The 25,290-nt window shown below is 48.0% G+C and overlaps 2 protein-coding genes across 6 annotated transcripts in view; one reads left to right on the plus strand and one right to left on the minus strand.

The window, feature by feature from the left end:
- VRK3 (VRK serine/threonine kinase 3) overlaps positions 1-7,548 on the minus strand; it is a 37,076-nt gene extending 29,528 nt beyond the window's left edge. Inside the window, exons 1-3 of one of the 5 annotated variants that reach the window (XM_047790150.1) lie at positions 7,070-7,169; positions 6,081-6,141; positions 3,658-3,794 (exon numbers count right to left, since the gene is read on the minus strand). In XM_047790150.1, coding sequence (XP_047646106.1) covers positions 3,658-3,793 — 136 coding nt within the window. In that variant the 5' untranslated portion in view covers position 3,794; positions 6,081-6,141; positions 7,070-7,169. Of the gene's footprint in view, positions 1-3,657; positions 3,795-6,080; positions 6,142-6,987; positions 7,170-7,413 lie in introns of those variants that run through there. The other 4 variants (XM_047790149.1, XM_047790153.1, XM_047790152.1 and 1 more) reach the window with 4 other exon arrangements.
- A 110-nt stretch (positions 7,549-7,658) lies between these two features.
- ZNF473 (zinc finger protein 473) lies at positions 7,659-20,018 on the plus strand. The gene is made up of 5 exons (XM_047790148.1): positions 7,659-7,803; positions 11,522-11,683; positions 14,846-14,972; positions 15,157-15,246; positions 16,335-20,018. The coding sequence occupies exons 2-5, from the start codon at positions 11,642-11,644 to the stop codon at positions 18,812-18,814; spliced, it is 2,739 nt and encodes a 912-aa protein (XP_047646104.1). The 5' UTR covers positions 7,659-7,803; positions 11,522-11,641; the 3' UTR covers positions 18,815-20,018.
- The last annotated feature ends 5,272 nt before the right edge of the window (positions 20,019-25,290 follow it).

The raw sequence follows: 25,290 nt of genomic DNA on the forward strand, positions 1-25,290 counted from the left end.
CTGTGTTTTCTTATTGTTTCTCACATCCATGGAATTGCCTTACCTTCCTACACTCGGCCCTATGATTTTAAAAACAATATTCTTTATGTTTTATCCAGCATTTGTGGTGTGCTGAACCACAGGGGCTTCCCCCCCCAACATCTAGTCTTCCACATTACTAAAAACAGACGTCTTCTTTCAACAAAGTAGCAGGACACGAGATTAACATTCAGAAATCGGCTGCATTTCGGTATACTGACAATGAAATATTAGAAAAGGAAAACAGGAGTTCCTGTTGTGGCGCAGAGGAAATGAATCTGACTAGGAACCATGAGGTCGCGGGTTCAATCCCTGGCTTCGCTCAGTGGGTTAAGGATCCGGCATTGCTGTGAGCTGTGGTGTCGGTTGCAGGCGAGGCTTGGATCTTGCGTGGCTGTGGCTGTGATGTAGGCTGGCAGCTGTAGCTCCAATGTGACCCCTAGCCTGGGAACCTCTACATGCTGTGGGTATGGCCCTAAAAAAAAAAGGGGGGGGGGACCGAAGTCTTCTTATAGTTGAGAGTACCACAGCCAGCATGTTTGGCCCCTGATTCCTAGAATGGCCTAACTGGTTTCCATGCCTCCATGTTTCCATTACTAAGGTCCTCACCACAGTCTACAAGGCCCCACCTGTCTGGCCCCAGGACAGCTGTCCTTTATTTCTCCAATGTGTACGGCTCCTCCCGCCTCTCGGCCTTCCTCCAAACCACACGCTGATGCCTGGAATTCCCGTTCTGAGCCTCTCACCTTGCTCCCACTCTTATCTAATTCTGAGCATCCCTAGGTCTTGGCTCAAATGTTAGCCTCCTAGGAAGGCCTTCCCTGGTCCTCCCAGAAACACAACTCCCTTATGTGTGTGCTGTGGTCTTGACTAATCATTCCTTATTCAATGTCTGTTTGGCCCATCAGCCTCCAAATCTGAGGGACCAGAAACCAGGCTCATCTCACCTGCTACTACATCCCTGGGGATAAATACAGCACCTAAGTACACAACAGGCAGTCTCTATTGCCTGATAACTAGGTGAATGAATACTGAAGGCCCTGGACTGGCATCAGGGAAAGCTGGGGTTAAGCACTCAGGCTCTGAGGGGTTCCCATTGTGGCTCAGTGGTTGTGAATCCAACCAGTACCCATGAGGATGCGGGCTGGATCCTTGGCCTTGCTCAGTGGGTTAAGGAGCCGGGGTGGCTGTGAGCTGTCGGTATAGGCAGCAGCGGCAGCTGATTGGACCCCTAGCCTGGGTACTTCCATATGCTGCAGGTGTAGCCCTAGAAAGAAAGAGAAAAAAAAAAAGAAAAAACTCAGGTTCTGAAATCACACTAAGGCAAACACTGTAGGTACTGCCTGGAATGCAGATGCAATGCTGGCGATGGAGAAGCCATCTTGAGGCAACAAACATGGGAACAAAAACCATATACTAACTGCGGGAACGGCCCAAGAAATGGCAAAAAGACAAAAAGTAAAAAAAAATAAAAAAAATAAAAATACCCTATATACTAAGGATGAGGAGAAAGACAGGAGGAAATTGGGTCCTTTGTGGCATCATGGGGACACCATCCCTACAGCAGACTGTTCCCTCCAGACTTTCTGTTGATAAAAATAAACTCATTCATTTGTTTAAACTCTTGAAGTAGTATTTTCTCTTTCCTGTAGCCAAACACAACCCCAATGATAAAATCAGTATTTCCGGACTTCCTACCATGTAAGCCAATTTCCTTCTGTGGCTTTCAGACAAGTAAATCCACTAGGATTCAGCAGTGTAAAACCCATGCTCACGCTTGCCACTGGTGAGGACCTACTGCTGCCATTTCATTCATTCAGTCAATGGATCAGTGAGGCTTCTCAGCACCCAATTCAGTTCTGGGTGCTGTGCCAACAGCAGGTTACAAACCACAATCGACACAGCTTACGATGAATTTATGATAAATCCCATCCTTAGGGAGCTTAAAGAGGAGCGGCAACATACACGAGTAAAACACCATGCTTAATACAGTTAATACAAATACAAAAGGTAGGACAGAGGGGCAGGGGACAGGGAGTGTCACACAGAGGATGTAATTTAATTAGAGGTGGCAGGGAAGCCTCTCTGGGCAGGCAGCAACTGAATAAAGACCCGACGGAAGTGAGCGAGCGGGTCATGCCCCCGATGAGGCAGGAACCACCCAGCCCGAGTGCAACCCTTGGCTCCAGGTTAGGAGATGAGCTGACAGGAAACAGGGACCTGATCACATCAGGCCTCACTTGGGGGGGTGGTGAGCAGGTGCATGACAGGGTCTGACTGTTTTTTTTTTTTTTTTTTTTTTGGCCATGTCCTCGGCTTGCAGACGTTCCTAGGCCAGGGATCTAACCCGAGCCATAGCAGTGACCCAAGCTGCTGCAGTGACAATGCCAGATCCTTAACGTGCTATGCCACAGGCAAACTCCTAAAGGATCTGACTTTGTTTTATCGGGGTCTGAAGGGCTGCTACTTGAAGAGAACCCTAGGGGAGAGAGAAAACATGGGGAGACCAGGGCACGATGGCTTCTACCACAATATTGCTGAGAGGTGAGGGTGGGATGGATCAGGGTGGTGGCAGGAAGTGGTCTGATTCGGCACTGATTGTTTTTTTTTGGTCACGTCCGTGGTGTGCGAGGTTCCCGGGCGAGGGGTCAAACCCAGGCCGCCACGGTGACCCGAGCTATAGCACTGACAACCGCTGGATTCTTATCCACTAGGCCACCAGGAAACACCTTGGCATTGACTTTTTAATTTTTTTGTCTTTTCTGGGGCCCCATCTGCGGCATATGGAGGTTCCCAGGCTAGGGGTCTAATTAGAGCTGTAGACGCTAGCCTACACCAGAACCACAGCAACACAGGATCCAAGCTGTGTCTGCAACCTACACCCCAGCTCATGGCAACGCCGGATCCTTAACCCACTGAGCGAGGCCAGGGACCAAACCTGCAACCTCATGGTTCCTAGTCGGATTCCTTAACCACTGAGCCACGATGGGAACTCCGGCATTGACTTTTAAAGGGAGAGCTGACAAGATCTGCTGGAGGGTGAAGATGCGGGGTGGGAGAGAAGAGGCCTTGAGGATGACTGCACGGTCTGGTCTGAGAAACCAGACAGTGAGTTGCCGTTTAGCACGACAGAGAGGTCCCCGGAAGGGGCAGGTGGTGGGAGGGCCGGGAGCAGTCATCACCAGGAGGTTGGTCCTGGGCACGGGGAGACACACACAAGACATCCATCCAACAGACGTCAAGCAGGCGGTCTGACACGTAGGGACGGAGACCTCAGGGGAGGAGTGGTGTAGGTCACAGATGCAGCTTGGATCCCTTGTTGCTGTGGCTGTGGTGTAGACTGGCAGCTACAGCTCCGATTCGACCTCTAGCCTGGGAACCTCCAGATGCCACGGGTGCGGCCCTGGAAAAGACAAAAAGACAAAAGAAAAAAATAATAACAAATGTATGAGATGTCACCGCTGGGGCCACGTGTCCGAGAAGATGCCAAGAAACAGTACAGAGTGAGCCTGAGCGCTGAGCTTCTCAATGTCTACACAAGGTCAAGCAGGCCACCAGGGTGTCTGTCCCCCTGACCCCCACCCCAACACACACACATCACCCCTCCTGTGGGGAGACGCTCAAAGCCATGGGTTTTACCTCGGAAGGATGACAGGAACGGTCTGACAAAGGTCTGGGCGTCCTCATGCTCCAGTGTAGGCAAAGGCTTGCCGCAGTAGGGGCAGAATTTGAATGCCGCCTCAATGCCTTTGCCACAGTCTGGACAGAAGATCATGCTGGAAAACAGAAGCAGGGGAGGGGGGAGGGAACGGGAAGCTGAGAGCAAATCTCAACCCACTGCCGATGAGTCATCATCTGAGCTTCCCGTGGTGACAAGACTGCAAAAGGAAAAACAGTTCTCATTCTGGAATGTGCACACTCGCAGAAAGGGGCCGCTTCCGAGTTGCCACCCGCTGTAGCCAGCTTCGAGCCACCGGTCTCTCCCTAAAGGCCCAGGGCAGGTCGAGGCCGAGCAAACGTGGAGGGAAACTGCAGACCTCACACAAGATACAGGAATGCTGTGAGGCGGACAGAACGTCCGCAGGAGAACTGCTCCCATGACAGAAGCATCGAGGGTCTGTGACCAGAAATGTGATGCTCGTTTCTTCTTTTTTTTTAAATCTTTTTAGGGCCACATCCGCAGCATAAGGAAGTTCCCCGGCTAGGGGTCAAATTGGAGCTGTACCTGCCGGCCTATACCACAGCCATAGCAACACCAGATTGAGCCGCGTCTGCCACCTACACCACAGCTCATGGCAATGCTGGATCCTTAACCCAATGAGCGAGGCCAGGAATCGAACCTGCGTCCTCATGGGTATCGGTCAGGTTCTTTCCATCGAGCCATGATGGGAACTCTGAAATGGAATACATTTCTATCAGCTGCTAAGAACAGGGCCTGGTCCATAGGAAGCCTTTTCTTTTTTTCTTCTTCCCTCTTGGGCTGTGCCCACAGTATATGGAAGTTCCCGGGCCAGGGACTGAACCTGCCCCACAGCAGTGACAACGTTGGGTCCTTAACCGCTCAGTCACCAGAGAACTCCAGAAAATCTTTTCTGTTAGTGGTTGTTATTTCTCTACGATACCCTGTATTCCACCTATCATCTTCCATTTGTTAATATTTCTATTCATCTTCTCTCTCTTTCCAAAATCCTAAATTCTGAGCTTCTTAGGGCTCTCTATTTCCTCTTGGTGCTGACTAGTGGAATTCCACTGCTTGCCCTTGAAACACAAAGGCCGTCCAAATAGCTTGTGAAAGAAATCTCAACCAGAGGAGAAAAAGCTTCCTCTTCCCCTTGGCCTACAGAAGAGCAGAAACCACACTGAGGCATAAAACTGCACCTCTGTCATGCTACACAAGTTGGGTAAGACATCTAATTACAAAACTATGCCAAGTATCCTTTAGCCTCTAAGAGGCTGAGATTCTGATTGGTCATGTAACTTAACAATTTTTTCTCCTGCTAATAACACTTAAATGCCCACCTTCAGCTTTTCAAAGGGCCGCACTTGTGGCATATGTGAGTTCCCAGGTTAGGGGTCACGTCAGAGTTAAAGGTGCCAGCCTACACCACAGCCACAGCAATACCAGATCCGAGCTGAGTCTGCAACCTACACCATAGCTCACAGCAATACCGGATCCTTAACCCACTGATCTCCATCAGTGGAGGGATTAAACCCATGTCCTCATGGATACTAGTCAGATTCATTTCCACTGAGCCATGACGGGAAATCCTGGTGAACATTTTTAAGCTAGAAGAGTCACCACTGCCACAATAATCCTGAAGCCCGTGTTGATGCTGGAGCCACGAGATCAAAATTGTTTAGAGGATAGCTACCCTGGAGAGTTGTTCCAAACTTTGTATTAACCCTCGTGTTTGGGTTAAGTTACTGAGATTTGGGGGTCTTTGTTACAGCAGCATGGTACTTGTGTAAATAAAATCTGAAAATTTGTGGCTTTTTTGTTTGCTTGTTTTGGCCACACCTGCAGTCTATGGAAGCTCCTGGGCTAGGGATCAAATCTGAGCTGCAACCTACGCCCCAGCTGTAGCAATGCCAGATCCTTAACCCATTGTGTCACAGTGGGAACTTCTGTGGTGGTTTTTGTTTTTTTGTTTTAAATCTCTTTAGGGTTCACCCACGGCATATGGAGGGTTCCAGGTTAGGGACTGAATTGGAGCTGTAGCCCCTGGCCTACACCACAGCTCAGGGCAATGCCAGATCCTTAACCCACTGAGCGAGGCCAGGGATCGAACCTGCATCCTCATGAATGCTAGTCAGATTTGTTTCTGCTGAGCCATGACAGGAACTCCCAGTGGTGGTATTACTTTCAGTGGAATTTCCCCAGCTACCGAGTGCCGCTGGATAAAGATGGCCTCCAGGGATGAGCAAGTGCCTGGACCACTGCCATGTCCATAACCTTCCTCTTGGGAGTGAAGTCTGAGAGCAGCAACATACAGGAGATGGAGGAGGAGCAGGCTATTGGAGGGGAACTGGCTTTAAGGGGCATGTGCCTGAGGGGATGGTACCTTTATGGGTCACAGATGGCCCTCAGATTCACTGGGCTGGAAACTCCATTTAAACAGTGTCCTGTAAGTGAAAAAAGGTACAGAGGCTGACTCAGGGTCACTGCACATGTAGATAAAAGATACTAGTTAACATTCACTGAGCTTTGGCTATGTAGCCAGCCTGTGCTAAGGTCATTCATTCATTCAATAAGTACTCACTGGACTCCTAAGATGTGCCAACTTGCTGCGGATACAGTAGCAAAGGAAACAAGGCTCCTGACCCACATTCACATTCCAGTGGGGGAAGACAAGTTTACTAAACAAATAAGTAAGTGTTTAATAAGTCAGATGGAAAAAAAAAAAGTAAATCGGATGGAGATAAACTCTCAAAAAATATAGATGGAAGAAAGAAGGGAATCTCAGAGTCTTGAAATCAGCAGACCAAGATCATGTTGTTAGTTCAGGACTTAAAACCAAGGCTCCAACATTCAAGTCAACCTTTAGCATTTATTCATCCATTTACTTTATTTATTCTGCAAATATTTACTGAACATCTGCTATGTGTCAAGTACTTTGTCTCTCCTGGAAAGTTCTGAGACCAAAAACAGTAGAGGAGCTTAAGGCAAGACTCCACCTTCTGTCAGGAGAGCTAATACGTCTCGACCCGCCCCCTACAGAACCTAGGGATGACGTAGTACTAAGGCGGGGCCTCTGACAAACTCTCCACTAGCCACGCCCACCACCAAGAGCCCAACTAAGATTGAGACAGCAGAAACCAGCCGTGATCCCGACGCCCAGAAGTCTCTTTCACCCCAAACCCCGACCCCCGGCTCCTGCGGAACCCGCCTCCCATAAAGGGTCGTGCTGACGACCGAATTGTGGCTAGGGAGTCTGGAGACCTGCCCTGGTTCGCCTCGTTTCCCCTCACCTCTGAATTTGGTGAGCCTAGTGGGGGGGGGCCAGATATTTGCAGCCTGACCCTCGAATCTTCCAGAGGAACCAGGACCGACCTTCTCAGTTGCCCCGGAGAAACTTCCGCCCAGGCGGAAGGTGCTGCGCGCGCATCCTCTCGCCCGAGGGAGGACTGCGCCCGCGCAGTCCAACCTGGCCGCCGGACTGCCCGCGGTTACTCCATTTCCCAGGCACCTTCGCGGCAGGTCAGCCCTCTGACTCAAAAGTGGGGGAGGGATTATTCCCTCATCGCCCAACCCCGTCCCACCTTCCGTGGAATGCGTCGTGATTCTACAGCGCATGTGCCCTGTGGAGCCAATCGTAAGGAGGGATGGAATACGAGGCATATCTCCACCAATCAGAGGTCAAAGTCTCATTTCTTCCGCCTCAACACCACCCTTACCTTCTCGCGTGTTCCCTCAGGAATTCAGGTTCTTCCTCAACGTGTTTCCATGGCAACCCTCTAGTTGTCGCCTTCAGAAATGGAAAAACCTCCCAGTCTTCTCCAAAAGGCAGGATAACTTGATTAGAATGTCCTTCAAAAGCTGGACTACAATGCCCAGATAACACTTGGTGCCAATTCTTTCTATTTATTTCCCAGCGTGCTCAGCGGGCCCTCCAACGACGAAGACGCTAGGGCAGATGAGAAGATAAGAGACGTTCGCACAGCCCTCTGGGAAACGGAGTCTTGGCGTTGGCTCGCGGAGGCTCCCGGCTGGAGTTCTGATATTCTCTCCGCAACGGAAGTGGCTGCAAGAAGGCGCGTGTGCCAACTCGGCAGACCAGTCTCGAGGTGAGGAGACGCCGGGGCTGGGATCGCTGAGGACTCTGGAGGCTTGTGGGCTCGGTCCTTCCTAAGGGGTAACGGAATGATCTTGGGGCGTGATCGGCACTGGGCGCGTCGCCTTCCGGGGTGGGTATCTAGGTGGAGTCTTGTTCAGAGCTTGTAATGGGCCAGACTCTTGCTAAAGTAATTTCTGGTCCTCACCCGCAGCCTTGAGAGGAGCGATGCTATTTTATATTTTGGTTGAGGCTGAAGGAGGAACTGAGTTGCCTGAAGTCCTTGGCAGAGCTGGGCAGGATCTTGAGGAATGAATGAATGGGAGTTCTTTAGGGTGTCAGGGTGTTTACCATTTATTTGAGCGCTTTCTGTACGCCAGGCACCCCGCCGTTCTCGCATTTTATTCTGTAACCTCCGCAGGGGCTCCCCGGTCTTATTGGATTCTCTTGGCGTTAGGATCATCTGGGGAATCAGAATTTTTTAGACTTTATAAAGTCAATAGGATGCATATTTCATAATTCAGCTACATAATTACACCGCAGCGAGATCTGGGGCAGTTCTTAAAAATCGTACATTTCTGCCAGAAAAGGCGTGAAGATTCACAGTGAAGGGGATTAAAGACTACACATAGCCTGTAGCAGTTTGAGCTCGGTTTTGCTGTCAATTTATGAATAAAATTCCGGTTTTCTGAGCCTTTTGTTTTTAGAATTGCAGATAAAGCGATTGTGGATTTGTTGTTATCTGCCTTATTTTGTACCTGTAGAAACTGAAGCCCAATGATCTGGCCATAGTCCCACATAAAGAAGAGGCAAGATTCCTTGACTCCAGGGCTTAAGGCTTTCCAGTTCCCCACTTATTTGGCTCAAGTTACTACCACAGGCTGGTTGACCTTGAGCTTCACAACAGCTCCAGTTTCTTCCCTCCCAGGGCTGAGAGTGTGGACAGAACGTGCTTTGGAAACTATGTACAGTGCTCAAACTCAGATGTCTCTGAGGGTCAGGCAGATAAGATAAAGGCGAGAAGAGGACTGGGTGAGGGCAGTGGGGAGCCTGCGGGGCTCACCCCAGACAAGGGGGGCAGCTCTAAATGGCCTCCAACAAACTAGCTTGGTGGGAATGCAGACCCAGTGTGGCCAAGTCTTAGGACTTTTCAGAAGACGGAAATGGAATTTTTAGGTGAAATTTCCCAGCTTTCAAGTTTGGGATGAAAAGGATTTTCTGTCAAAACATTCTCTGCCAGCTCAGGGTCAGAAAAAACATCTGTGGATCAGATAGAGAACAGGCTTGTGGTTGCCAAGGGGGCTGGAGGTGGGGGGGGGAGGGGTAGATTGAGAGCTTAGGGTTAGCATTTTACTAAATATAAAATGGATAAACAAGGTCCTACTCTATAGCCCAGAGAACTACATTATATTAAGATATTATATTTAATATCTTAAGATAAACCATAATAAGAATATGAAAAAGAATGTGGGAGTTCCCGTCGTGGCGCAGTGGTTAACGAATCCGACTAGGAACCATGAGGTTGCGGGTTCGGTCCCTGCCCTTGCTCAGTGGGTTAACGATCCGGCGTTGCCGTGAGCTGTGGTGTAGGTTGCAGACGCGGCTCGGATCCCGCGTTGCTGTGGCTCTGGCGTAGGCAGGTGGCTACAGCTCCGATTCAACCCCTAGCCTGGGAACCTCCATATGCCGCGGGAACGGCCCAAGAAATAGCAACAACAACAACAACAAAAAAAAGACAAAAGACAAAAAAAAAAGAATATGTATAACTGAATCACTGCTGTACAGGAGAAATTAACACAATATTGTAAATCAACTATACTTTAATAAAATAATTTTTTTAAGAAAAACTTTTTTAAGAATCATTGGAGTTCCCGTTGTGGCTCAGTGGGTTAAGGATCCAGCATTGCCGTGAGCTGTGGTGTAGGACAAAAAAAAAAAAAAAAGAATTATACTCTCAAGTGAAGGCTTAACCTCTGTTGTGAAGAAAATCTTTGTTGTTGTTGTTGTTTTGGCCACCCAGAGGCATGTGGAATTCCCCGGCCAGGGATCAGATCCGAGTTGCAGTTTCAACCTAAGCTGCAGCTGCGGCAACACTGGATCCTTAAGCCACTGTGCTGGGCCCCGGATCGAACCTATGTCCCAATGCTCCAGATATGCTGTCACAGCAAGAACTCACAAACATTTTTTTCCCATAACTTTGGTGCCCCACCCTGACGAGAAGTGCTATGATTTATTACTTTTAATTATTCTGGGTAGAGTGAATATTTATACCTTCACTCTAGAAATACTGAAGTGTTCAATTTTGAAATGCTTTCCCTGCTCTACTGCACTGGCATTTTAATGGAAATACACCTTATATGTAATATAATGGATCACCTTTTAATTAATTTATTTATCTTTTTATAGCCACACCTGCAGCATATGGAAGTTCCCAAGCTAGGGGGTCAAATCGGAGCTGCAGCTGCTGGCCTATGCCACAGCCACAGCAACACCGGATCCTCAACCTACTGAGCGAGGCCAGGGATCCAGCCCGCATCCTCAATGCCACTTAACCCACCGACCTGCGATTGGAACTCTGGATCACCTTTTTAAAATCTGAAGATTTGTGAATTCAAAGCATATCTGACCCCAGAGACTGAAGAATTACGGACCTGTGTCATTGCTGCTTGGTGATTTAGAATGTTCCCACACTCCGTGGATATATGCCACTTAGGAAATACACAGAAGCCACACCATTGGTATGGTATTTTATATATTATGGGTCATGAAAATAATTCAGTGGTCAGTGACCATAATTTTTTTTTAATGAAGTAAAATAGGAGCTCCTGTTATGGCCCAGTAGGTTAAGAACCCAGCTAGTCTCCATTGAGGATGTAGGTTTGATCCCTGGCCTCACTCAGTGGGTTATGGATCTGGAATTAGCTATGGCATAGGCAGCACAGCTCTGATTAGACCCCTAGCCTGGGAACTTCCCTATGCCGCAGGTGCGGCCCTAAAAAGACACACACACCCACACAAAAACTCATTAAATTTTTTTTTTTTTAATTTAAAAAAGGCTGATGAAATCATGCTGTTGCAGAAATAGCAAGAGTTTTGGAGGCTCCCCTGGACTCAGGTCTTAGAGATGATCACCAGAAATCCCAGAAGCAACGTCCCAATGGTTCAGTTAGAGAGACTTGTGTTGTCAACACATACTTTAAAAGAACCTACTGTGTGCCAGACACTGTGCTGTGCTGAGACATGGCAGTGAGCAAAACAGAAGGTTCCATCAAGGTGATCGATTCCCCCCCCCCCTTTTTTTGCCTTTTGCCTTTTCTGGGGCTGCTCCCACGGCATATGGAGGTTCCCAGGCTAGGGGTCTAATCAGAGCTGTAGCTGCCGGCCTACACCAGAGCCACGACAACTCGGGATCTGAGCTGCATCTGTGACCTACACCACAGCTCACGGCAATGCTGGATCCTTAACCCACTGAGCAACCTCATGATTCCCAGTGGGATTCGTTAACCACTGAGCCACGACAGGAACTCCAAATGATCGATCTTAATCTCCACATCTCCCAGGCATGTACTTCCTGACTGTGATAAGTGCTAAGAACAGGTGTGAAGTTGCTTTCTAAGCTCTGAAGCACAGTAGCAATGAGCTGGGCTGGCGGAGTTTCAATAAATTTGTTGTTGTGATTTCTACAGGGAGATTCGTGTTCTAACTCATCCTCCCACTTCTGGACATTTTAGGGCTCATCCAGCATGGCCAGAGAGTCAGCCCTAGGAGGAAGGGGCCCTTTCTCCCAGCTCCTGCGTTCTTTCCGCAGCCCTGCCAACCAGGATTGCGATGGGGAAAGAGGAGGAGCTTAAATGAGGACTCTGGCTGCAAGGCCTCAGCCAGCTATGACTGAGGTGAGTCGAGGGTCCTTCCTGTCCTAATGGGTCATTCCCAGAGGCTGCACAGCTGGCCTGCCTTCATTCCGGCTCACTGTCTTATGATAACTCCCATCCATCTTCCTAAAGCTCTCCTGCTCGGTACCCTTCCAGGAATCCTCACTGCTTACAGGATGCAATCCAGGTTTCTCAGCGCCCTCCTGCATGATCTGGGTCCTGCCTCCCTCCACTGTATCCTCCCTACACAACCAACACTCCTTTCTAGGCCTGTGACCTGTGCTTTCCCGCTTCCTGCCTTTGCTCAGGCTCCTCCCTCTGCTAGAAGGCTCTGCCCATCATCTCTGACCCCTCTGTCTTACACAGCCTTCCAGACCCAGCTCACCCCCTGACTCTTCCTGGCAGTGTCAGCTCTTCCCCGTTCTGGTCTTGCCCATCACCTCTGCCACCTCCCCTGTAGCACAGACCCACCCCGCCCATATCTGTGCACCCCTCCAGACTAGGTACTCCTTGGGGATGGGTACTGATTGGGATTCATCTCTGGGTCCCCAGGGACCAGCATAGGCCTGGCACACAGGAAGCCTCAAGGTGTTTGTTAAATGAATGAATGAAAACTTTCCTCTGTGTGCCAGATATTTGCTTATTCATACTAATCCAACTTGAATATCCTCCACTCCAGGAAGCTTTCCTGGACTCCACTGCAACATCCTCACTCCCTCCCCTGGCCACACAGCTCTGGATACCTCCCTGGTCACAGCCCTGTCTCCTCATACTCACTGTGGGCCTCCCTGGTGTCTGTCCATCAGACCATGAGCTTCCCCCCAGGCGAAGGACCAGATGCCAAGCCTCCAGCATCCTTAAAGGGGTCTGGCACACAGGAGAAGTGGTTGTTGAATAAATGAATGCTCTGACCTTCTCGCTCTCCTTTATAAAACTCTCTGGGGCTCCCCAGTGCCCCACAGATCAAGGCCATACCCTCCACCACTATTTCCAGGGGTCCTGTCCAGCAGAGTTGAGGAGTCAAGGAAAGGAAGCTCCCTGGTGTCCTCTGATCTGGCTCCTGCTAAAAAAAACCTCTTTGGCTCATCCCTTTCAGCAGGATATAGACAGCAACTGTTTCAACCACAAATGACAGAAAACTGGAGTTCCCGTCGTGGCGCAGTGGTTAACGAATCCGACTAGGAACCATGAGGTTGCGGGTTCGGTCCCTGCCCTTGCTCAGTGGGTTAACGATCCGGCGTTGCCGTGAGCTGTGGTGTAGGTTGCAGACTTGGCTCGGATCCCGCGTTGCTGTTGCTCTGGCATAGGCCGGTGGCTACAGCTCGGATTCAACCCCTAGCCTGGGAACCTCCATATGCCGCAGGAGCGGCCCAAGAAATAGCAGCAACAACAACAACAACAAAAAAAAGACAAAAAGACAAAAAAAAACAAATGACAGAAAACTGGTTTAAGGTCAAGAGACCATATAGAGCGCAGAACCAAAGAGGCCAGAGGTGGGGCTGGCTGGATCTTCTGGGTCAACCCGTATGGTCAGGACCCAGCTTATCAGCCCCACTTCATATTGGCTCCCATTCTCTCTCTTTTTTTTTTTTGACACCCTCTTGAGGGCTTTTGCCCCCCTCCAAGTTTGTGCTGAATCTAATAAGACCACTGTTCACTGACCAGTTCCCCAGAAATGCAGGAGGCAGAGGAGCAACCAAGTGGCATGGGGAGGAAACGGTTTGCCACAAGTGGAACATGGGCCCTTAAATCTGGAGTGCAGAAGAATAAAGAGGGCAGAGGGGTGCGGCAGCTCTGGATTCAAAACCTTCAGAGCCATGGCAGCCCAGTGCAGGGTGTGGGCCTCTTTGGATGCGGATTCACATAGATCAACTGTGAAAATGTATCAGTGAACCTGGAAGAGTCAGAATCATAGGGCCAGAAAGCAGAGGGTGGATGCCAGGGGCTGGGGAGGGGAAGTATGGGATTAGCCTTTAGTGGGGACAGAGTTTCAGTTGTGCAAGATGACAAGAGATGGCCAGTGCTGATGGCTACACCACTGAGCCGTACACTTCAAAACAGTTACCACGGGAAATTTTATGTTATGCATATTTTCCTACAATTAAAAAAAAAAAAAGATGGAGTTCCCTGGTGGCTCAGCAGGTTAAGGATCTGGCATCACTGCTTTGGCCTGGGATTGATCCCTGGCCCAGGGACTTCTGCATGCCATGGGCAGGCCAAAAAAGGGGTGGTGGAGAAAAAAAGTCCACCACTGAGGTGTCAGACAAATCTGAATCCAGACTTTGAATATGGTCCATGTAGTCGGTGATAGGAAGGAGTTATACTGGTTCCTTTTTTTTTTTTTTTTTTTGTCTTTTGCCTTTTTAGGGCCACACCCGTGGCATATGGAGATTCTCAGGCTAGGGGTCTAACCGGAGCTGTAGCTGCCAGCCTACACCACAGCCACAGTGATGCAGGATCCGAGCTGCATCGGTGACCTACACCACAGCTCATGGCAACACCAGATTCTTAACCCACTGAGTGAGGCCATGGATCCAACCCGCAACCTCATGGCTCCTAGTCAGATTCGTTTCTGCTGTGCTATGACGGGAACTCCTATGCTGGTTTTTGTTTTTTGTTTTTGAGGGTTTTTTTTTTTGCCAAGGCATGCAGTGGCTTGAAGTAGGATCTTAAATTCCAGACTAGAGACTGAACCCAGGCCACAGTGGTACAAGTGCCGAGTCCCAACTACCAAACCACCGGGGAACTCCTAGAACTTATACTGCGAATGCTAAAGTGTTCACAGTAAAATCAGATGCTTCCTGGGAATAACTTTGAAATGTCTCAGCAAAAAAAAAAAAAAAAAAAAAGAGGCTTAATGAACAAAGGAGACAAGTGTATTCACTTGTATTGGAAGATTCCGTAGTACAAACAAAATCATCAACAAACACTGAAAAAGCAAAAGCCAAGTAAATGGGTGTTCAGATCAGGCAGACCTGCCTGCGTGACCTTGAAGGGACATCATGTCTCACCTTCAAGACTCCTTGTCCTTGCCTGGAAAATAGGGGAGACCCAGCTTCTCACATCTGAAGTTTCTCACAAGGCACTTTTTTTGCCAAAGTCTGGCATGTGGTGGGTAAGGGTGCCGAGCGAGCCCCTCCCTGACCCCAGCCCCACAGTCACTGACAGTATGTTGCATTCTAGGAGTTTGCGACCCTCCAGGACGTAGCCATGGACTTCACCTTGGGGGACTGGGAGCAGCTGAGGCTGGACCAGAGCAACCTGTTCTGGGACACAGCGCTGGACAACTACCAGAGCCTCTTTCTGCTCAGTGAGTGTCCACCTGGGCCCTGCAGGGTCCCTGGAGTCACCAAGCCCAGCAGCCGGCCCTTGGGAGCTGTGTGCTGGATGAAGTGCTGACTAGTCAGGGAAGCCAGAAGTTCCCTGCTAAGCAGCTGGATGCCCTGCCTCACTGACGTTATCTAGTTGGTGACAGTGCTCTTCTTTCCCTGCAGACCCCCCCAGACCCAACGTGACTTCCCGTCCAAATGGTGGGAAAGAGCTGGAGGCCCTGGCAAAAGGGAGCCCAGAGTCAACAGCCCCTGGTGAGTGGGTAGCGAGGACCCACCAGCACCCAGTGGGAGGGTGGAAGGTCATGGGGTGTGGTCCTTTTGTGGGCCCTCCAGTCATCTTGGCCCCCTGCTTCTGGGCTTCACTTGCCATGTGCTGGCTTCAAGTCCGGAACCCTCATCCTGCATCTCCCTCTGTGTTAGCAGTCCTGGTGCCCTTTCTCTGTCTCCTCTGTGTTCTTCCAGGCTTAGCAGAGGTTGGCCTTCCATTTCCTGCATTGGTCTTGCCACCTTCCTGTCTGCCCTCAGCACCATGGACCCCTTGGTCTGTTTCACCCCACTTCCTGCAGGCCCAGCCCTCCTTCCTGGTCCACAGGGCCCAGCAGATGCCCCACCCATTAGTAACTCAAGCCCAGGCTTCAAAGCTTCCAAGAGCATCCAGACTGCTCTCTCCCAGGCCACAGTTTCTTCTAGGACATAAGGTTAGGCAGTGAGGATTCCCAAGGTGTTAATGCTGGTCGAGACAACTGCAGGAGGAGAAAGCAGGGGCAGGGCCCTGGCCCAAGGGATCAGAGAAGGCCTTTTCTTTTCGTGGCATATGGAAGTTCCCAAGTTAGGGGTCAAATTGGAGCTACAGCTGCCAGCCTACACCACAGCTCACAGCAATGCCCACTGAGCAGGGTCAGGCATCAAACCCGAATCTTCATGGATACTGGTCGGATTTGTTTCTGCCGTGCCACAGTGGGAACTCCCGAGACAGCCTTTTCTCATTGATAGACCATTAATGTGAAGAAAAAGGGCCCCCAAACCAGGGGCCATGGAGTGGTAGCTGCCTGGTTCAGTCTCAGCCTGTTACACTCCTGCCACCTGCCACCCCCTGACAGCATGCAGCTCTGTTCTCGGCTCACGTCTCATGAGCTCCTAAACCTGGGCCTTCTGTAGCCTCCCGCTGAGCACGTAACCACCCTGGCCCTGTCTCCTCCATCTCCTTGCCAGACAGGCCTGACTCAGGACCCATCATCTGTTCTCCCTCTTGCCTGTTCTCAGCCTGCCTCTCCTCTCTCCCTCCTCCCCCCACCAGGGGTGGGGGCACAGGAGACATTTGCACTTTCCCTCTCTTTCAGACACAGCTGAGACCAAGACCTCTCCTCTGCCCCAGGACCTCTTGGCAGAAGGACTCTCCCAGGAGATTTTGGAGACATTTTCCAAGGATGGCCTCTGGAACTCCCATTTGGGAGAAGCCTGCATAGGCCAGAGCTGGTTAGACAGTTTGCTAGGAGATCCAGAAAGTCTTCTGAGTTCTGATATTGTTACCAGCAAGGAAAGCCCCAAAGAATATATAAGCCCCAAACTTGGTCCTGAGTCCCTCCTTTTTCTAGGGGCAGATTCTGTGACTTGTGATCTTCCTGAAAAGAGCCTAACACCAGCAAACTCTCAGGAATGTGGGAATGACTTTGGCTGCTTCTCAGAACAGAGCCAACAGGATACCATCCAGGGAGGGGAGAAACCATATAAATGTAGTGAGTGTGGGAAGAGCTTCAGCCAGAGTTACCATCTGATCCAGCACTGGGTTATTCACACTAGGGAGGAACCCACTGTGCACCAAGAGTATGAGAATGATTTCAGCCAGAGCACTTGTCTTTTTGTGCAACCAGTGACTCACACAGACTACAAATCCTGTGTTGTGTGTAACAAGTGCGGGGAAACTTTCAGTCAGAATACACAACTCCTGTGGCATCAGAAAATTCACACCAAAGAAAAACCATGTAAGAGTCAAGACAGTGACCATCCATCAGGTCACAACTCACAGCCTGTTGAGCATCAGAAAACCCACCCAGGTGGCAAATCCTACAAATGTAAAGAATGTGGCAAGGGTTTCAGTCAAACATTTCACCTCACCCGGCATCAGAAGACCCACACTCGGAAACGCTATGAATGTGCCAAATGCAAGGCGACCTTCAACTTTAATAAATATCTCCTCCAACATCAGAAAATCCATGCTCCAAAAAGGATATTTGAATGTCAGGAGTGCGGGAAGGCCTTCAGGCAAAACTCTTTGCTCCTCAAACACCAGTCTGTTCACACCAGAGAAAAGCCTTATAAGTGTGATGAGTGTGGGAAACCCTTCAGCCATATCCTGACCCTAAAGATCCACCGAAGTGTTCACAGTGGAGAGAAGCCTTATAAGTGCAATGAGTGTGGGAAAGCCTTTTACCGAAACACTCACCTTAATGAACACCGGAGGATTCACACAGGCTACAAGCCCCACAAATGTCACAAATGTGTCAAGAGTTTCAGCCGGCTCTCCCACCTGATTCGACACCTGTCCATTCACACCACAGAAAAGCCCTACACCTGCGCCGACTGCAAGGAGACCTTCAGCCATAATGAATACCTTAATCAGCACCAGAAAATCCACATGGTGGAAGCCCCCTATGAATGTCAGCAGTGTGGTGAGCGCTTCATTTGCCACTCAACCCTAACTTGCCACCAGAGTGTACACATCAGAGAAAAACAAGGACTTGATAAAAGTAGGAAGATCTTGGATGAGAACCCAGAGCAGACAGAGCATCCAAATGTCAGCAAGAAGTGCTTTAAGTGTGACGAATGTGAGAAAACCTTCAGCTGCAGCAAATACCTGACTCAGCACAAGAGGATTCACACCAGGGTGAAGCCCTTTGAGTGTGACCAGTGTGGGAAAGCCTTTGGCCAAAGTAACCAGCTCATTCACCACCAGAAGATCCACACTGGGGTGAAGCCATATGAGTGTGGAGACTGCAGGAAGGCCTTCATTCACAGCACCTCCCTCACCAAACATCAGTCCACCCACAAGAGTGAGCAACTCTTTAAATTTAACGAATGTAGTAAGACCTTATACCAAAGTGCATACCTCTTAGAACATCAGTTAACCCACCCTGCAGAGAAGCCCTTTAAACATTACATGTGTGATGAAGTCTCTGCCCACAGTAACTACCTTATTCAGCATCAGGGAACTCAGGCTGGAAAGAAGTCCTTTGAGCATCACGAATGTGGGGAAATGTTCCAGCAGAGCTCGTGCCTTTCCCAGCATCAGAGAGTTCGCACAATTGAGAAACCCTACAAATGTGGTGATTGTGGGAAAACCTTCAGCCTGGGTGCTCAGCTTGTCCAACACCAGAGAGTGCACACAGGAGAAAAGCCTTACATTTGTCAGGAATGCGGGAAAGCCTTCAGCCAGAGCTCATGCCTTTCTAAGCATCAAAGAGTTCACACAGGTGAGAAGCCCTATGAATGTGGCTACTGTGGGCAAACCTTCAGCCGGGGTGCACCACTCATCCGACACCAAAGAATTCATACCGGAGAAAAGCCTTATGTTTGTCAGGAATGTGGGAAAGCCTTCCGCCAGAGCTCATGCCTTTCTAAACATCAGAGGATCCACACTGGGGAGAAGCCCTATGTGTGTACCGAATGTGGGAAAGCTTTTGCCCAGAAAGCAAATCTGACACAGCACGAGAGAACTCACACGGGGGAGAAGCCTTATGTTTGTGATGTGTGTGGGAAAGCCTTTGGCCTTAGTGGCAATCTCAGTCAGCACCAGAGAATTCACATGCAGGAGAAAGCCTAACATTGTCCACACTGTCAGAAAGCCTTCTGCTGCTGCTCATGCCTCAACCAACATCAGTGAGTTCACACACTCAAAAGTAGCAAGTAGCAAGCCTCCCATGGCTTCTGGGTGGCAGCAGCATCCCAGATAACTGAGAATGTTACTCTGAAGCCTTAAGTTGAAACCATCCCAGTGTAAGCATACCCCTCCATAAGTAGTCAAAATCTTTATTAATAAATATTGGAACATTTGATGATTTTGATTAAAACAAGGAAAACACAAACATTGAGAAGCTGTGGAGCATCAGAATTCAAAGGTAGACTGGAGCCAGTCTGCTGAGTTAAATCCCAGCTCTGTTATTTGCCCCTTAAGTGACCTGGGAGAGTCATGGACCCTGTCAGGGTCTCAGTGTCCTCATCTGTAAGATGGGCACCTTAAGAGTTACCTACCTCAAAAGGCTGTTGTGAGGATAAGGAGATGCAAAGCACTTAGAACTATATGCACAGCACATACTAAGTACTCACCATGTGTGAGCTACTAATATACATCAGATATAACAAATACACTTTTACATTAAAATGAAGAGACAATTAAGCATCTCCCTCTATATAATTGCAGTTAATGTTATTACTAGTATTATGTGTGGCTTTAACTTTTAAAGGTTCCCTTCCAAATAACCTTGGTTCCTTTTGTGTCCTACCCACTACGTAACCCAGTCACGTGTTTGTTGAGGTAAAATTGTACAAAGAGATTAGACTCTGACAATATCTTTCATATTTTTGGTGCTAAAGTTTAGGTGTATATGTTTTGTGCTCTTAGGATCTTCAAACCTTGCACCTGGAGTTGTGCGTTTTGGTTCTGTTGTTGAAAGTGGGAACTTAGTGGCTGACCATTCACACCACAATGAGGAATGTATTGACTTTCAAGTGGCTTCCCCCTTAGGATCTCCATCTAGGCAACAGCACTGATAGGTATTGAAGGGGTGGGAACTCAAATTGATAAGTGTGTCCAAGAGTTTTGATACCATAGAGGTCAGAGGCCCTGTGGAAGGTTGGCAGCCACTCTGTGTGTGTGTGTGTACACGTGCGCACGCACAATCTGTGTAACTAATGACCTTGTCATTTTGTATTTTTTTTAAAACTAATGACCTTGTTCTGTGGACCAGTGTAGAAATGCCTTTCATGTCTGTGCATTGGTTCTCTGATTAAAGTGCACTTGAGTCTTTTGTGGGTTGCTTTTCTTAGCTCAGTGCTATGCATCTGGCCAGAGGCTGGGCATGTGCAGTCACTACCTGCCAAGTGCTCAAAGTCTGGGAGGGAGGTGAGGGCTGTTAATGGTGAAAACCATCTCATGTGGACCACCAGTGGTGACTCAGTTTCAGCTAGCTCTCAGTACATTATCAAACAGCACTCTTCCATTCTTGTGCAATCCTACTTAATTAGGGAGGAAGCATGGACACTGTGTTTATCCCTCTTCAGTTACAAAGCCACAGTAGGCTTCAGGCCCAGGCAAGAGTTGTAGCCAGAATTTAATATTGTTTTGTTCTCCTGGTATTTTACTTCCCCTCTCCCCCTTTTTCCTTTTACTGACGAGAGATAACAGTTTCTTACCCATGATAGTTGTAGCAAGTCCTCTTTAAAAATAAATTAAAAACCGATTGAAAGGAAAATGAGTGGCACACATCTATAGCAAAAAAAAAAAAAAAAAATTGATGGTGGTATATCAATTTGAGGTTGAGGTTGAGGAACACTCAGCTAAGGCCTTGCATCCTGCCAGTGGACTCTTCAGGTCTCATGACCTTTCTGGTCAGCCCAATGGAAAATGGCTTTAACACTTTCCGTCTCCCAAGGACTCCAAACCCCTGCACTTTGGGTGGGCAATGCTATCTGTTAAAAATGTGCAAAGGGTAGTTTTCAGTGCATCTACTCTTAGAGCAAACTTCCATTCAAGGCAAGTGATTTTGGTAATTCAGTCACAGTCACTGAAAGTTTTAAAGGGTGTGGATGGAAAGAAATAGGTTAGGAGAATGTTGGTACAGGAAGTGGCATCTTAGGAAGATGGAAGGTGGCCCCTCTGCAAAAACCAAGGAAGTGGCATGAGGATATCTAAGACAGATACAATTCTGATAAAATTGTACCAGAGTTCCTGCTCTGGTACAGTGGGTTAAGAATCCAACTGTAGTAACTTGGGTTGCTGCAAAAGTGTGGGCTCAATCCCCAGCCCCACAATGGATTAAAGTATCTGGTGTTGCTGCAGCTGTGGAAATAATCAGTTAAGGATTGAGGTGAGGTCATATTGGGAGTAGGGTGGGCTCTGAATCTAACTACTGATGTTCTTACAAGAAGAGGAAAGGACCTAGAGAGACACAGAGAAAAAGGCCATGTGAAGATGGAGGCAGAGATTTGACTAATGCAGCCACAAGCTGACAAAAACATCAGGAGCCACCAGAAGCTGGAATATGCAAGGACAGATACCCCTAGAGCCTCTGGAGGGAATGTGAAGATGGAGGCAGAGATTTGACTAATGCAGCCACAAGCTGACAAAAAACATCAGGAGCCACCAGAAGCTGGAATATGCAAGGACAGATACCCCTAGAGCCTCTGGAGGGAGCATGGCCCTGCTGACACCTTGATTTTGAACTACTGTCTTCCCAGAACTGTGAGAGTCAATTTCTGTTGTTTTAAGCCACCAAGTTTGTGGTACTCTATTACAGCAGCTCTAAGCAGCTAATATAGGGAGTCAGCCTTAGATGAATCAACATTTTAGGAGGCAAAGTGAGCAGATAGGACAAAACTAGGTCGCTGGTGACGCTGTTGAGCTCCTAGGTCAAACCTTACCTGAACACCTTTTTGACTTTGGACTTTGTGGTTTCCCAAGCCAGTAACTCTCTTGTGTTGTTTAAGCCAAGTGGAGGCAGGCTTCCTATTCATCACAGCCAAAGAATTCCTGGCTGATAAACTGCTTTAATTCATTGCTTCATCCCTCAGTCGGAAAAGCATGTTATAAACCAAGTGAGGGAGACATTGAGGTTTTCAGACCAATTCCTTATAAGCTTTGGTGTCATTATCAGAACTACACAATTGAGACCTCATGGCTAGTGGCTGGAAGGCATTACAGTTGAGGTCACTGATCTCACTCTAGACCCAAGTGGTTAACAGAGTGCCCCCCCACAGGTGGAGCCCCCCTAAGTGAAAACTATCCGAACATTGTGACAGTCACACTCTGAAAGCTCATGGGAGAGATGGAGCACTTTCTTGGAGCATCCTCACGTCCAGAGGAGATACTGTGATCCCAAGTGGAGGGCTGAGGAATTCTAAGGCTCAGAGAGGCACAGGGTCTTAACTTCCAAACACCAAACAAAAGGCTGAGATTCAAAATTCCAGTCCCACACTTCCCACCATGCTACCATTTCTGGCTCTGCCATGGGTGGCTTGGTGAGCAAGGTGATGTCGAAGCTTTGTGGAGGGCAAAAGCCACAAGTTTCACCTCAGGCAGATAAATCATTAAGAAGTCACTTATGATGTCACTGGGGCAACTGGGATGGACAGAAATTTATATTCACATGTAGGTTTTCTGAATTTCTCTCCCTAATGGTTCAATACAGCAATATTATCAGCCCTTCCTAGGGGATCAAGGGTTGGGAACCTGAATTGAAGCCTCAGAGCAAGGATCACGCTCAGCCATCCCTTCATCTACCCTTCTAATCTGCCACTTCCATCTAAAGGTAGAAGAAAAAAATATAAAAGGAATGAAGTACTGAACAGTCTTGCAATTCCTCAAAAAGTTAAAGAATTACCATCTGAATCAGCAATTCCACTCCTAGGTGTCTACCCAAGAGAAACGACTACACACATGTCCACACAAAAAGGCATATATGGGAGTTCCCGTCTTGGCACGGGAAATGAATCCGACTAGGAACCATGAGGTTGCAGGTTTGATCCTTGGCCTTGCTCAGTGGGTTAAGGATCTGGTGTTGCCGTGAGCTGTGGTGTAGGTTGCAGACAAGGCTTGGATCTGGCATTGCTATGGCTGTGGCATAGCCTGGCAGCAATAGCTCCGATTAGACCCCTAGCCTGATGAACCTCCATATGCTGTGGGTGTGGCCCTAAAAAGACAAAAAAAAAAAAAGCATATACAAATGTTCACTACAGCATGATTATTAATAATCAAAAAGGGAAAATACTCCAAGTGTCCATCAACAGATGAACAGATAAGTAAAATGTAGTCTATCCATCCAATGGAATATTATTCAGCCTTGAAAAGGAAGTTCTGACACATACTACAACATGGATGAACCTTAAAAACATTAATACTAATTGAAATAACCCAGTTAGTGGAGTTCCTATCATGGCTCAGCAGAAACAATCTAACTAATATCCATGAGAACACAGGTTCAACCCCTGGTCTTGCTCAGTGGGTTAAGGATCCGACGTTGCCACGAGCTGTGGTGTAGGTTGCAGATATGGCTTGGATCTGGTATTGCTGTGGCTGTGGCAGAGGCCACTGGCTACAGCTCCAATTCAACCCCTAGCCTGGGAACCTCCGTATGCCATGGGTTGGGCCCTATAAAGACAAAAAAAATTTTAAAAAGAAAGAAGTCAATTAGAAAAGGACAAATGCAGTATGATTTCACTTATATGAGGTCCCTAGAGTAGTCAAATTCATAGAGACAGAAAGCAGAACAGTGGTTGCCAGAAGCTGGGGAAAAGGGGCATGAGGAATTAGTTTATTAGTATAGAGTTTCAGTTTTATAAAATGAAAAGAGCTACATGTGGATGTTTGGTGGTGATGGCCACACAACACTATGAATTTTTTTTTTTTATTAATAGGGCCACCCCCAAGGTATATGGAAGTTCCCGGGATAGGGATCAAATCAGAGCTGTAGCTGGCCTACACCATAGCCACAGCATTGCCCAATCTGAGCTGCATCTGCGACCTGCACCACAGCTCACTGCAATGCTGGATCCTTAACCCATTGAGCAAAGCCAGGGATCAAACCTACGTCCTCATAGATAGTAGTTGGGTTTGTAATCTGATGGGCCACAATGGAAACTTCTTTTGAATCACTGAACTGTACACTTAAAAACAGGATGGTAAATTTTACATTCTGTGTATTTTATCATAATAGAAAAGCTGAAAAAATGGATCGAATATATATCTAAATATAAGAGTTAAAACTATAAAACTCTTAGAAGGAAGTGTAGATATACCTTTTTTGTCCCCCCAGTGGCATACAGAGTTCCTGGGCCAGGAATCAGATATGAGCTGCAGTTGCAACCTAGGCTACAGCTGCAGCATTGCTGGATCCTGATCCCACTGTGTTGGGCCAGGGAATGACCCTGGGTCCCAGTGCTGCAGAGATACAGCTGACCCCGTTGTTCCATAGTGGGAACTCCAGGAAAGACATGTCCCTGGGTGGGCCTGAACCACTAACCTTTCACTTAACAACCAAATGTGCTAACCAGCTGTGCCACAGAGATACCTACATTTTTATAACCTTAAACTTAAGTATTCTTAGATATAATACCAAAGCACTAGAAAAAAATAAATTGTTATTCATTGAAATTAAAAACCTCTGTGCTTCAAAGGACACCATGGAGAAAGTGAAAAGACAACACAAAGAATGAGAAAAAAAATGCTGCAAATCATATACCTGATAGAACCCCTGTAGCTGGCCTATGCCAAAAACGCTTACAGCTCAATAAAAAACAAGGCAGATGACCCACTTAACAACATGCAAAGGATCTGACTACAACTTCTTTGAAGAAGACATACAAATGGCCAACAAGCCCATGAAAAGATGTTCAACATCATGAGTCATGAGGGAAATGTCAATTCGAACCAGTGAGATGCTACCCACTGGGATGGTTATAATCACCAAGACAAATGTTGGTTAAAATGTAGAGAAACTGGAATTCATGCCCTGCTGGTGGATTTGTAACATGGTGCAGCTACTTTGGAAAAGTTTGGCAGTTCCCCAAAAAGTTAAACCTAGAGTCACCCTATGAGCCAGAGATTACACCCCCAGGTATTTCCCAAGAGAAATGAAGGCCCATGTCCACATCAAAACGTGTCCGTGACTGTTCATATCACTATCATTTATAATAGCCCCCAAGGGTAAACATCGAATGTCTATCAACAATAAATAGATAAACAAAATATAGAACCCATACAATGGAGTACTACTTTGCAATAAAAAAAGAATCCAGTACTGATAGATGAAAGAACCTTGAAAACATTATGCTAAGCAAAAAGATCAGACATAAAAGGCTACCTATTGTATGGTTCCATTTAAATGTAGGTGGCTTCCTACAACCATCAGGAAGACTGGTGGTTGCCAGGGGATGGGGGAGGGGAGGATTGAAGGGTGCTGGCTAAGGGGTTTCTTTTCAGGGTGATGAAAATGTTCTAACGGGGAGTTCCTGTCATGGCGCAGTGGAAATGAAAATCGACTAGGAACCATGAGGTTGTGGGTTCGATCCCTGGGCTCGCTCAGT

The sequence above is a fragment of the Phacochoerus africanus genome, chromosome 8, assembly GCF_016906955.1.
Source record: "Phacochoerus africanus isolate WHEZ1 chromosome 8, ROS_Pafr_v1, whole genome shotgun sequence".
NCBI lineage: Eukaryota > Metazoa > Chordata > Mammalia > Artiodactyla > Suidae > Phacochoerus > Phacochoerus africanus.